General features: G+C 57.5%; 1 protein-coding gene across 5 annotated transcripts in view; it reads left to right on the top strand.

The window, feature by feature from the left end:
* The window catches only part of MROH1 (maestro heat like repeat family member 1), a 67,222-nt gene extending 54,849 nt beyond the window's left edge, over positions 1-12,373 (top strand). For all 5 annotated transcript variants that reach the window (XM_076004925.1, XM_076004928.1, XM_076004926.1 and 2 more), the window contains 12 exons: positions 1,839-1,990; positions 5,562-5,727; positions 6,199-6,395; positions 9,394-9,531; positions 9,802-9,916; positions 10,270-10,416; positions 10,546-10,734; positions 11,047-11,202; positions 11,270-11,404; positions 11,473-11,575; positions 11,647-11,712; positions 12,085-12,373. In XM_076004925.1, coding sequence (XP_075861040.1) covers positions 1,839-1,990; positions 5,562-5,727; positions 6,199-6,395; positions 9,394-9,531; positions 9,802-9,916; positions 10,270-10,416; positions 10,546-10,734; positions 11,047-11,202; positions 11,270-11,404; positions 11,473-11,575; positions 11,647-11,712; positions 12,085-12,170 — 1,650 coding nt within the window. In that variant the 3' untranslated portion in view covers positions 12,171-12,373. The remainder of the gene's footprint in view (positions 1-1,838; positions 1,991-5,561; positions 5,728-6,198; positions 6,396-9,393; positions 9,532-9,801; positions 9,917-10,269; positions 10,417-10,545; positions 10,735-11,046; positions 11,203-11,269; positions 11,405-11,472; positions 11,576-11,646; positions 11,713-12,084) is intronic.
* Positions 12,374-12,504: the final 131 nt, after the last annotated feature.

The following is a 12,504-nucleotide window of genomic DNA, read 5'->3' as shown; positions in this document are numbered from 1 at the left end:
GGTCCCCGCAGGGGTCAGTGTGCCTGGCACTACAGGCAGCTGGACTGCAGCCCCTCCTCCTAGGACCAGTGTGTGGGCCTGCTGCGAACTGGGCTTTGCGAGCCAAGTTAGTGTGGACGCCAGCCCCACCCCCAGGGCCCTCCAAACCCAGGCACCCAGATGCCATTTCAAACTTTGTGAAAAGTATGGATTTGAGCACTCATGTTCACCAGTAGGTTCTAGTTGTTGAAAAAGTAAATATGCAGAAGAAAATATTAGAGAAGATAAATAAACCCACCGAAATAAATGGAAAAATAAACCTCTGATGAGACAAGTCATAGGAAAAGAGCCGACATCCATAAAAGCAAAATACAAAGTAAAAGAGGGAAAATAATATGCACACAGAAGATGTAAAAAATAATGAAGCATATCCATGAGCAGCTGTGTTCCTAAACACTTGAAAATCTGTGAAATTGATAGGTTTCTATAAAAAAATAAAATGCCAACATTAATGCAAGGGAGACAGGAGAGTCCAGTGGAGCCATAACTACCAAGGTGGTTGAAGTGGTTGCTCCTGCATCACCGAGTTGCCCCTAGCTGAGCCCTGGGGCCCACACATTGCGCTGGATGGAGAGGCCACATCAGCAGGGAACAGGTGGGACAGGCCAGCAGTGGCACTGGCTGCATGCCCTGAGGCCTTTCTGCACAAGTGACCACCCTGAAGGGCTAAGGAACAACACCTGTTCAGAAGTCTTTGCTTGACCTCCTTGCAGTCAGAACGTCCTGGAAGTCAGGGATGCAGAGTACCATTTGATGTGTAGCATGCACTTCCCCAGACCTGGACAGCCATCTTGTCGGGGACATGGCTGGTCTAGGACGAGGAGGGCAGGTGGGCATGCAGATAAAGACCAAGGCACACAGGCTGTCCAAACTCTGATGCACATGACCTTGAGCTGGGACGGCTCCCTGTACCCAGGGCCTCCCAAGGAAATCGATGTCTGTGTTGGCAACTCCTTGAGGTTGGTAGCAGTGAGGCGAGTGCTATCATACAAACTCCACCAGGTGGCCTCCCACACACCCTCCCAGCTGTGACCCCGTGGCCTCCAGCTTCTTTCATCTATTTTCACCCCAGACCCTGGTGGCTTCAGTTGTGTATCCTGGCAGTGGGGCCACCACAGTTGAGGCTATGAGGAGACTCTCAGACCAGCCACCCCTTCTGGTGGGGCCCCCACAACTAGGCCCTGCCCCGAGAGCCTCACATACTGCGCTAGACCAGCTGGAGGCTGGTCAGGAACTGCAGAGCCCACAGCTGGGCTTGAGGTGGGCCTGGAGGTCCCCGGGTCCTCCTGCCCCCCTTCCTCTATGTTCCAGTCACCTGTTTTCCAGAGCAGTGAGACACTCACAGACTTGCACCAGCCATCTGGATGTCCCATCCTCCCTTTCTGAGTCCAACCCCAGCCTCTGTCCTCAGCCGCCAGCCTGACCCCCATGTAGGTCCTGCCTCCAGTGGGCAGAGGGGGGTCTCCTGGGCTGGACTGAGCAGCTGTGCTGTGGGGGTGTAAGGGGCCATTGGTTCTGGGGGCCCCAACTCAGCCCAGCAGTCCCTGCCTTCACCACTCTGTATCAGCTGCCCACCACCCCCAGTGGTGTTCATCACTTCCTGTGAAGTCTGGGGCTCACTCTGACTCCTGGGTCTCTGGTCTGCTCCGCCTCTGGGAGCTGGCCCTGCCTTTCCCCCGAGACCAGCAGCTGGAGCTCTGGGTACCTTCCATGTAGCCCCAACCACTGTAGCTCATGCAGATGTGCGCCTACACCCAGCCCCAGTCATGGCCTAACCACCATGTCCTGTCCATCCCCAGGTGCCTGAGATCGTGAGCGTGCTGCGCTCCAAGCTGCAAGAGACCCAGGAGCACGTCCTGCCAGCCACCCAGCACAGTGTGTACCTCCTGGCATCCCAGCACTGTGCAGCCGTGGTGTCCAGCCTCCTGGGCAGCCCTCTGCCCTTTGACAGGTAACCGGCCCAGGCCCTGGGGTCCCTCCTACCTGGAGCAGTGCTCCCTCCCGGGCCTATACCTGCCTCTCTGCCCAGCTTTCTTCTGAGACCCATGGAGATAGGCTCCAGCCTCATAGGCAACTCAGGGTCCTTGCTGAGGCCTTCCCTGTGCCCCCAGCCAGGCTGGGCTCTGCACAGCCCTCCATGGGGGGGCTCACTGTCCCTGTCCTCTGTGGCCCTGAAGCTGCCTGGCCAATTTCCCGTCAGCCCCAGGTTTCCGTGGGCACTGGAGGATGCTCCTTGATGTGTCCATTCCAGTTTTCCTAGGGCTTTTCCTCTACCGGGTGTCCACCACCTGTGAGCTGATCCCCAGGGCTGCACCCACTTTGAGCCCTCTCTGGGTGCCCATGGACCCCCATCCTCACCTATGCCAGCGCATCCCCCCATCCTCACTTAAACGGGCGCATCTTTCCAGCTCCCAACAAACGGCAGGGTCGTCCCTGTCCTGCCTGTCTGCCACCTACCACCACACCGGGGTCATCACTAAGGTCTGGAATGTAGGCCTGCTGGTCTTGCCTTTCTTGCTGTCCCAGGCGCGCTGGGCTGCCTGGGACCTCCTGGAGGCCCCCATGCTGGGTGAGGCAGTGAGACCCTCTCCACTGGGCAGGTGCTGCAGCTGCTTCGAAGATCGCAGTTTTTGTTGTGTCTGGTCCTTCATTCCTGTCGGCTTGTTTTATGCACTGATGGTCAGGTGCACATAAGTTAAAACACCTGCTTCCTCTGGGGACGCCCGTGGTCATCTGGGGCGCCACTTTGCCTTGCTGGCCATGCCGCTGCACTTCCAGCATTTGCCGCTGTGCTGTCCCGGTCCTCTTTGTCTTCGTATTTTGGATGTGTTCGTTTTAAACAGTAAATTGCTGTTTTGTTACTGATGTCGTGGGTTTAAATCTACTCTTATTTTTTGCCTTCTTTTTGTCTCACCTGTTCTGTGTTTTAAAATCTTATCTTTTTTTTTAGATTGACAGTCTCTCTAACCATTTCATTTTTCCATTTGATTAGTTTGGAAATTCTGTTTCTTTTCTCTGAGCATTTTCTGTAACAAGGACCCTTGGTTTATGTGGAGCTGCATCTGATGCTGGAGCCATCACTATTGCTCTGTAATGCAGACAGTATTTAGGTAAATCGTGACCACTTTGCTCTTTGTTCAGTCTTTATTTCATTTCTATGGTGGTGTGTCCACATGCACTTTCCACACGAGGCAGAGGAGGGATCCTGCCCGTGGCAGACCCTGTGTGCCCCTCATCTCATACCTTTACCCCCAGAAAGGTCTCCACTGCCACCTGCCCTCCCTGGAGATAGGTTCCACCTGAACGTAAGTGTTGTGCATGTGGGTCAGGTCAATTCTTGGGGCTTCCTGGCTCAGCGCATTCTTTCGAGCGTTGTGGGGAGCTGTGTGGGTACTGCACAGTTCACTCATCCAAGTCTAGGTGATAGAGGTTTGGGTGGTTTAGGGGCTGTTTGGGACAATGCTGCTTTTGATGGTTCCTGTGTGGTGTCATTTGTGGGTTAGAGTGTTCATCTGTTTTGTGTTACATGCAGAATTGCTTAGGTCAAGGGTTGATAGACCACAGTCATGGGCTATGCCTGGCCTGTCCCCTGTTTGTGTACACCCTATGGGCTGAGAGCAGGTTTTGTATTTATAAATGGTTGGAAAATGACCAAACAATATTTCATGACATGTGAAAATGATAGGAAAGACCGGGCGCGGTGGGTCATGCCTGTAATCCTAGCACTCTGGGAGGCCAAGACGGGCGGATTGCTCGAGGTCAAGAGTTCGAAACCAGCCTGAGCAAGAGCAAGATCCCGTCTCTGCTAAAAATAGAAATAAATTAATTGGCCAACTAATATATAGAGAAAAAATTAGCCAGGCATGGTGGCGCATGCCTGTAGTCCCAACTACTCGGGAGGCTGAGGCAGAAGGATGGCTTGAGCCCAGGAGTTTGAGGTTGCTGTGAGCTAGGCTGACGCCATGGCGCTCACTCTAGCTTGGGCAACAAAGCGAGACTCTGTCTCAAAAAAAAGAAAAAAAGAAAAAAGAAAATGATAGGAAATTCAAATTTCAGTGTCCATAAATGAAATCTTATTGAAACGGCCACACCCTCTCCCTCCTTTGGCCGCTCATGCTGCAGCTGCAGACTGCACTAGTTGCAGCAGAGGTTCCGTGGTCCGTGACGCCCCAACTGTTTACCAGTTGGCCTTTTCAGAAGTCTGTGGCTCTGCCCTGGGTGCAGACAGGCTTGGCTGTCACATGTGACTGAACCGCCATCCAGGGTGGCCAAGCCTGCGGGGCCTCAGTGCCTTGGCGCTGCCTCCATGTCCTTGCCAGCGCTTGGTGTTTGCATCCCAGCTAGTGTGTGCGTTTGTCCACATTTACTGCCAAGTCCTTTGCTCTTTGGCCTGGCATTTCAGCCTCCATCACTTTGCTTCTACCTGAAACACAGTGTCCAGAATTTCCTTGGTGAGCTTGTTAGTGACAAACTGTCCACTTTTGTTTACTGGACATGTCCATTTGGCCATCCTTCTTGAATATCATTTCTCAGAGTTTCCAACTCTAGTTTCACAGGCATTTTCTTCAGTGCGTGTGAAGCGACACATTACGTGTTCTAGTTTCCACCCTAGCTCTTGAGAAGTTGGCACAAGTCTAACTGGTATTGTCTTCATGAATTTCTTCAGTGTTGGTGTTGTGCTAATTGGAGGTGGAGGTTCCCTTTTATTTATTCTGCTAGGGAGCTGCTAGGCTGTTTCAGTCTGTAGGTTAGTACCTGTCATCCATTCTGAAAAATTCTCAGGCTTTTCCTTTTCAGATATTATCTCTCTTTCTGGTGCTTCTAGGACACCCCTTGAATGAACAGTTAAACTTTTCATTCTATCCTGCACATCTCTTATGCTGTCTTATGAATTTCCACTTTGTTCCTCTGTGCTGGGTTCTGAGTTAACTTCTTTGATTTATCTTCCAATTCACTGTTTCTCTCTTCTGCCATATCCGGGCTAGCACCAAATATGTCCACTGAGTGCATTAGTGTCTCATTTCTAAAAGGGCTATATTGGTTCTCTTTTAAATTTGCTCTATCCTTAGAATTTTAAGTTCCCAGGAGATATTTTGAAGCTTGTCATTTAGTTCTGTAAACACATGAGCATAGCTGCCTCCCATTGTCCCCCATTGGTGACATGTGGGTGGTCTCACTTGTGTTGCCTCATTTCCATGTGCACCGGGTTCTCTCCTACTGTGTGCTGCTTCTTCTAGAGAAGCTTAGCGTTTGCCCCTGCCACCCCTGCCTAAGGCCCTCTGTGTTAGGGACCAGATTTTTTCTCAGCTTTGTACACAGACCCCTGGGGTCAAGAGGATGAGTTCAGACCCAAGGTCAGGAGGCCGTTTCCCACCTGGATGCTCGAGTCTGATAGGCTTGTCTGGGCATTGTGGGGCCAGGTCCACACTCTGAGGGGAGTGGGTGGGGATGCCTGGCCCAGGTGCTTGTGATTCCGTGGCCAGTGGTGGCCTTGTGGTGACCCTCCTCCTGCCCCGCTGCAGCCACACCTGCATGCTCTGGCGGGCCCTGGCTGTGGAGTCCAGCCTTGCCACCCAGGTACTGGGGCTGCTTCTGGAGAAGATGAGCAGAGATGTCCCGTTCAAGGAGAGCCGAGCCTTTCTTCTAGGCAGCGCCCCCGACCGAGTGGCCACGCTGCTGCCCCTTTCGGTGAGTGGGTGCCCCAGGGGACACCCTGACACATCATCCCTGTTCCCACCTGCCTGAGTGCCAGGGTGGAGCCCCCCACAAAGTGGCCTGGGTGCCACCCCATGGGCACCTGGCTGCTGTGCAGGGGCACGGGTGCTGGAGCACTGAGCCCTGGCTCATAAAGGCCTCACAGGTGTTGGCCCCCAAGGGAGATCGCTTCACGTTTTATCCTGTGGAAAAAAAAATAAGTGCAGCTTGGCAGTCTTTCAAGCAGTAAACCAGCTGTGAGAATTCCCCCTCCTCCCTTCTGAACTGAACAGATGGTCTGAGGCCTGTCCCATGAAGGCTGAACTGCCCCTCTCTCCCTGCCCGCTGCCTCAAGAGCCCAAGACCCCCTAGTGCACACAGGGTCCATGGGGGATGGCTCAGGTTTGTTTGGTCCTGGGGTATAGGGCCCAAGTGAGGCACAGACCCATGGTGGCTTCTCCTCAGGCCACCTGTGCGCTGCATGAGGTTGTGTCCGCCCCGGCATCAGGGCCTGCGGTGCTCGAGCTCTACCCGCAGCTGTTTGTGGCGCTCCTGCTCCGTGTCAGCTGCACTGTGGGAGTCCAGCTGCCCCGGAACCTACAGGCCAAGGAGAGGAGGGGCGCCAGCCTGGCCCAGGCTGCAAGGAACCTCGAGCCCTGCAGGTAACAGTGTCCGCACCTCCACCCCCGTGCTGGTTTGTAAGTGTGCTGATGTAGTGTGCGTGCATATACGAGACAAAGAGGTAGGGCGCCAGCAGGACCTGAAGGGTCTGTGGCAGCTCTGCTGGTAGGGGGAGCCCAGGAGAGAGTTTGCTTGCAGGGGCTGGTGCCTTGCCCAGTGCAGGGCTGGGCAGTCAGTGGCAACTCCCAATGACATGCTGGGAGTGAAGGTCTCTCTCTCTTCTTGCCCTTGCTGGCAAGCTGGTGAGGGACTGCTGTGGTGTTGAGTGGTAGTGCTGGCCACAGGCAGTGTCTCCTCTCAGAAGGCAGAACCATGGGGGAGTCCTTGAAGTGTGGGTTGGGCCAACTGAAAAAGAACCAGCTTTGCCCCTGAAACTGTCCTGGCAGAGTGGCCTTGGTGTGTGCTTGTGACCCAATATAATAGTTGTTGCTGAGATGTTCCTGGCCTCCCCAGGCGGCTCCCCAGCCCTTCCCCTGCCACTCTCACTGGGGTTTGGGGTCTTGTGGTTTTTGCCAGTGAGCCCTGGGCTCTAGGGCAGGAGTCCCAGGTGGGCACGGTAGAGCTGCTTGCTGAGGGGTGAGGGTAGAAGCCGGGTGGGTCTGCTGCCCCGAGCTTCAGTGGCATAGGTGCCTGGCCCGCCTGCCAAGCCTGGTTTCTGTGGCCATTCCTGAGCTGGTGTAGGGGCTCCCAGTGATCCACACAGTGCCTGGGCCATGTTGCCAGCAGAGGAAGCTGACATCCCAGACAGAACTGGCCATGCCCCAGCCCCATGAATCTGAATGATAGGAGCCCCAGGGACCACCATGCCTCACCCACATGGGCATCTGGGTTTGGGTGTGCACCTTGGCTGGGGCCACATGGTAGGGTGACCTCATTTCACTGGACCACTACCACCACCACAAGGTTTCTCATACCAGCTCAGACTCTCCAGGCCCAGGGCCTATGCATTCCTTGGAGACCAAGTGGACAATGTGAACAGAGACAGTGTGGCCACCAGCTCTAGGCCTGGCCTACTGGGGACCAGCTCTGTCTGGGACACCCCTGGGGCTGGGGTGTTTGCAAAGCCTGGCTGACAGAGGCCACCAACCATGAGCACATGCTGGGCCTAGGGCCCAGGAGGGAGTGCAAGCGGCCCCCACTGAGGCTGGGACAGACCTTGCTGGTCTGCACACTGTGTGGCAACAGGATGTGGGAAGTTGTGCTTCCAACCAGCAAGGAAGACCCTGCTGATGCCATGCTCTTCAGCGTTCTGGGCAGACAAGCAGGAGAGACTCTTCATCTCAGTCATTACCATGTTCCTGTGCCAAACACGCACTGCCCCTTAGACCTATAACCAGCGCACCATTTGTGGCCTGGAGTGCAGCCTCTGGTCTAGATGACCGCAAGGCCTAGAGCAGGGTGTGGTGCTAGCTGGCAGTTGCACTCTCGCCAGCTAGAACCCTCACCCCAACCCCTCACTCAGCCCAAGGCTGACCCAGCCCTGTGTGTGTCCAGGGCCTCCTTACATGTGCTGCACTGTGGATGCCTGCCCAGTGACTGCAGTGGCTGGCGTGGCTCTTCTGCTCCGTCTCCAGGGCCAGAAGCCCTTCAGCACCCAGCTCAAAGACCAGGTTCTCCATTAGAACCGCAGAACTCCTGGGACATCAGAGCTGCCTTCTAGTGTTTTCTTCCTGGGGAGTAAGGGGGCTGCATCTGGCCCAGCCACCAACACCTGCCTCCCCACTACTGGCACCCCTGGGCTCCTCAGTCCCTCAGCCCTGCCCGAGTCCTTCTCCCAAGGAGTTGGCCCCACCTGAAGTTTCATAGCCACAGTCACTGGATCCCAAACAAGCTGGTGCTCAGCACAACTTCCTCCCCACATCCTGTTGCCACACAGTGTGCAGACCAGCAAGGCCTGTCCCAGCCTCAGTGGGGGCCACTTGCACTCCCTCCTGGGCCCAGCATGTGCTCAGCCGGCCACCCCCTACACAGCCAGGCAGCACAGTTAAGGCTTCTTGTGGTCCAAAGAGCCTGTGGGGCCTGATGCCTATAGGTGATCAGTGGGTGGGGGTGGGCATAGTCACCATGGCCACAGTTGCCACCTCACAGCAGGCTGGCACACAGCTCCATGGGTGTCCAGTTTGGGCCAGAAGCACCTGGGGTCAGGGCCTGCTGTGTGCAGTGGCTAGTAGGCAGGGAGGGCAGTGTGGGGAGTAGGGCTGCAAGGGAGGGTCCTGCCTTGATCTGAGAGTCTCCCTGGGGTGCCATGCCCTGGCACCCATGCAGGAATGAGTGATGCTCTCCTTCCCCCTAGACATTGCCTGCTGGGTCCTGCAGCCCCAGTGCCACTGCCTGGGCAGGGAAGGGATTCTCTGAACAGCAGGTGGACACCAAATCCAGCTGGGCTGTGGGGAGGCTGTGACATCAAACAATTTCTGCCAGCCCCTGGGCCTCCTGCAAGGGAGACTGGGGGTGAGGTCCTTGCTTGGCAGGGCTTTGGAGAGGTGGAGTCAGCCAAGGTGTGGGTACTAAGGCTCTCAGCAACGACATTCTCTGCTCACTCACCTGCTGGCTTCATTCACCACCTGGGAGTGGGCCAGGGGTGTGGCCTGCCTACCCTCCTCAGGGTTCTGGGGCCTCCTGGGTGAAGCTTCAGGCCCATGGTGGGGGCAGGTTGGCTCTAGGCCTGCACATAGCAGGCCAGGTGTTCAGGGAGGCTGGGACATGTACTTGCCATGAGTGTCCAGAAAGGAAGCCTGGACACTCTGCCAGTGTGCACCTCTGAGGCTGGTGGCAGAGTGGCCACAGACAAGCCCTCACTGCCTCCAGGCCAACAGCTGGCCTTTTGTCTTGGGCCCCTGCAGGATGGCTCCATGGGGACAGGCTCAACTCCCCAGGGTCTTCCCCATGTGTGCACATGCACATGGGAGTACAGACCCAGCCCCCCCCCCAGCTACCCAGGTGTGCATCTAGCCGCTGAGCCCACTCATGATCCCACAGCTCTGCAGCAGACGCCCTGCGGGCCATGCTGCTCCGAGGCGGCAGTGAGGATGTGATGCAGGACGTGGAGTTGGAGGGTGGCTGGGAGCTGCTCAGGACCTCGGCTGGGCATGAGGAGGGGACCACCAGGTTGGCCAGGTGAGCAGGCCCTGCCCACAGTAGTGCTAGTGTTGTGTGGACTCCCACTGGGCCTGGATCCTATTCAGAGAACCTCTGGGGTCACAGGACCCAACAAAGTCAGGCAGGGGACCGCAGTGGCATGTGGGAGGAGGCAGAGCTGCTCGAGCCCCTGGGACAGACAGCAGCAGCCCAGGTAAGCTACCTGGGCTCTGACCGTGCAGGGTGGGCATTGAAGTGCCCCTGGTAGACAGCTCAAGCCCCTGTAACCTTGGTGCCCTCCTTCCCCAGGGCCATGGCCAAGTATGCAGGCCCCCGGCTGCCCCTGGTGATGAAGGCGCTCATTGGCACACAGAACAGCGCATACGAGATCCAGAGGGTCACCTCCACAGCCTTTCTGGCTGAGGTAGGGCTTTGGGAGGGAGGTTGGGTGTGAGGATGAGCCCTCTGCCCTGGCTGGCAGATGCCTCTGTGCCACCATTGCAGGGGTGGGGGTATCCTCCCCCACAGGTGTGCACCAGCCTCCCCTGCCTGGTGACACCCTACTACTACCAGGGAGGGGAGAACCTGGGCTGTCTGCAGCCTGCACTAGGCCCTCAATGGGGGTAGGTTCCTCAGCATTTGTTGCCTTGGCCCTCAAGGCTGGTGATGCTGAGTGCTGGGCCCAAGGCAAGGGCAGCCTTGTGCTATTCTGGGCCTGAGCTGGGTGGGTGGGGTGAGCCTCTGAGGTCAGTGGGAGCCCTTGTTATGTGCTTCCAGCTGCTCAGCAGCAACGTAGTCAATGACCTGATGCTTCTGGAGTCACTGCTGGATGGCCTGGCAGCGCGCCAGAAGGACTCATGTGCCAGTGTGCGGCGGCTGGTGCTCCGAGGCCTGGCCAATCTTGCCTCAGGCTCCCCTGACAAGGTGGGCCTGGCCACCAGCCCTTCTGGGACCCAGGCAGACGTGGTTGCGGGCCATGGCTGCCTAGGGAGGGGTGAGCCTGTGGGGTGGGGCTGGTGCCTCTGGAGCCCAGGCTGAATGTGGCCTTCCCAGGTGCGGGCCCATGGCCCCCAGCTCCTGACGGCCATGATCAGTGGGCTGGACGACGGGGATGACCCCCATGGCCTGGTGGCCCTAGAAGCCATGGTGGGCCTCTCGCGGCTGCTGCCCCTGGTGGAACCCTGGGACCTGCACTCGGTGTTGCTGCACGTTGCCATCCGTGTCCGGCCCTTCTTTGACAGTGTAGGCTGGGCTGGGGGCAGGAACAAAAAGCCACAACAGTTTGTACCCCTGGTGAGGGACTCCAGCCAGACCCAATGCCAGCCTCAGGGCTGTCACAGCACCCAGGCCAGCCCTGGCCAACTCCCCACTGCTGCTAGGCCCTCTCAGAGCAGACCTGAGCACCAAGTCCTAACAACCCCTACCCTGAGGAGTTTGTCTTGCCAGCCTTTGCCACCACTGCCAAGTCCCTGGCCCCTCCCAGCCTGAGTGTCACCATCTATGGCATGAGGCAGGTGGGGTGGGTTATAGTCTGTGGTGATGCCTGCCCCTCAGGAGAAAATAGAGGTCCGGACAGCATCCATCTGCCTCTTCGGGCACCTTAACGAGGCCTGCCACAGAGACTGTGAAGATGTCTTCCTGGAGCAGGTCGTCAGCGGGCTGGCACCCCTGCTGCTGCACCTGCAGGACCCTCAGGCCCCCGTGGCCAGCGTGAGTAGCTGGTAGGGATGGGGGTGGGCAGCTTCCATGGGCCGGGCCTCACCTCTGTGCCCCGCAGGCCTGCAGGTTTGCCCTGCGCATGTGTGGCCCCAACCTGGAGTGTGAGGAGCTATCGGCCACCTTCCAGAATTACCTGCAGGAAGGCCGGGGCCTGCACTTTGGCGAGTTCCTCAATACCACCTGCAAGCACCTGGTGAGGGCAGGGGGCAAGCAGGGGGCAAGGGAGCCAGCAGGGGCTGAGCTGACCCAAGCTGCCCACAGATGCGGCACTTCCCAGACCTGCTGGGTCGCCTGGTGAGCACCAGCCTATTCTACTTTAAGAGTGGCTGGGAGGACATCCGTGCTGCTGCCCCCATGTTCACGGGTAAGCGCTGTTCCCACCCCCAAAGCCCCCATCCCACCTTCCTACCCCTCACTCTACCCTCCACCCTGCAGGGTTCCTGGTACTGCATGCGGAGATCAGACATCGGCCCCAGGTGGACCTGGAACAGCTCCTTGCGGGTGAGCCCCCTGCCCCCCCCCAACAAGGGCCCCCAACCTGCTGGGGCCCTGCTGACCCTGTGGGCACCCGCAGGGACTAAGTGATTTTCCTGGATTTCTTTCCCTGTCACTGGTGACCTCATCGTCTCTAGTAATTCACGGAAACTTCTTAACTGTTCCAAAAGAGCTTAAAAAACACTAAAAAAGGAAAAACTATCTTTCCGTCGGCTCCTGAGCCCTCCCAGCAGAGGCCTGTCTCTTAGGAGAGTGTGGCCCACGCGCAGCCAGGGGTGTGCCAAGGTCATGGCCCCCCAGGCACAGTGTCCAGGCAGGGGTGGTGGGATAGGGGGGAGCTCCCAGCACCCTCCTGGCAGTCACGCCCTCTGCCCCCAGCTCTCCAGCTGTTGCTGAAGGACCCGGCCCCTGCAGTGCGAGCAAAGGCTGCCGAGGCCCTGGGCCGCCTGGTGAAGTTCGCGTGAAGCTCTGGCCAGTGGACCCTTCCCCAAAGCAATAGCCCCCTGGGTGAGCCTGTACCTGCTCAGATGGGGCCTCCTGCCTAGATGCAGGGTGGGACAGGCTTGGCACTGCCCGGGATCAAACCCGAACCCTCAGTGAGAGGCGCTGCAGGCCAGGCGTCTGTGTGACCCCACCTATTTCCCAATAAAGCCACCTGCACCTCAGTGAGTCAATGGGTACAATGATGTGGCCTTTCCTTCAGGCACTAGCCAGGAGGGTGCCCTTGCTTGGGTGTTGTTCCCTCTGACCCCAACTTCGGAAAACTCAGTGAGGTGAAGGCCCAGCAGGAACCCCGAC

This window comes from Microcebus murinus, chromosome 7 (assembly GCF_040939455.1).
Source record: "Microcebus murinus isolate Inina chromosome 7, M.murinus_Inina_mat1.0, whole genome shotgun sequence".
NCBI lineage: Eukaryota > Metazoa > Chordata > Mammalia > Primates > Cheirogaleidae > Microcebus > Microcebus murinus.
Note: the sequence above shows the minus strand (reverse complement) of the source record. Positions and strands in the feature narration are given on the sequence as shown.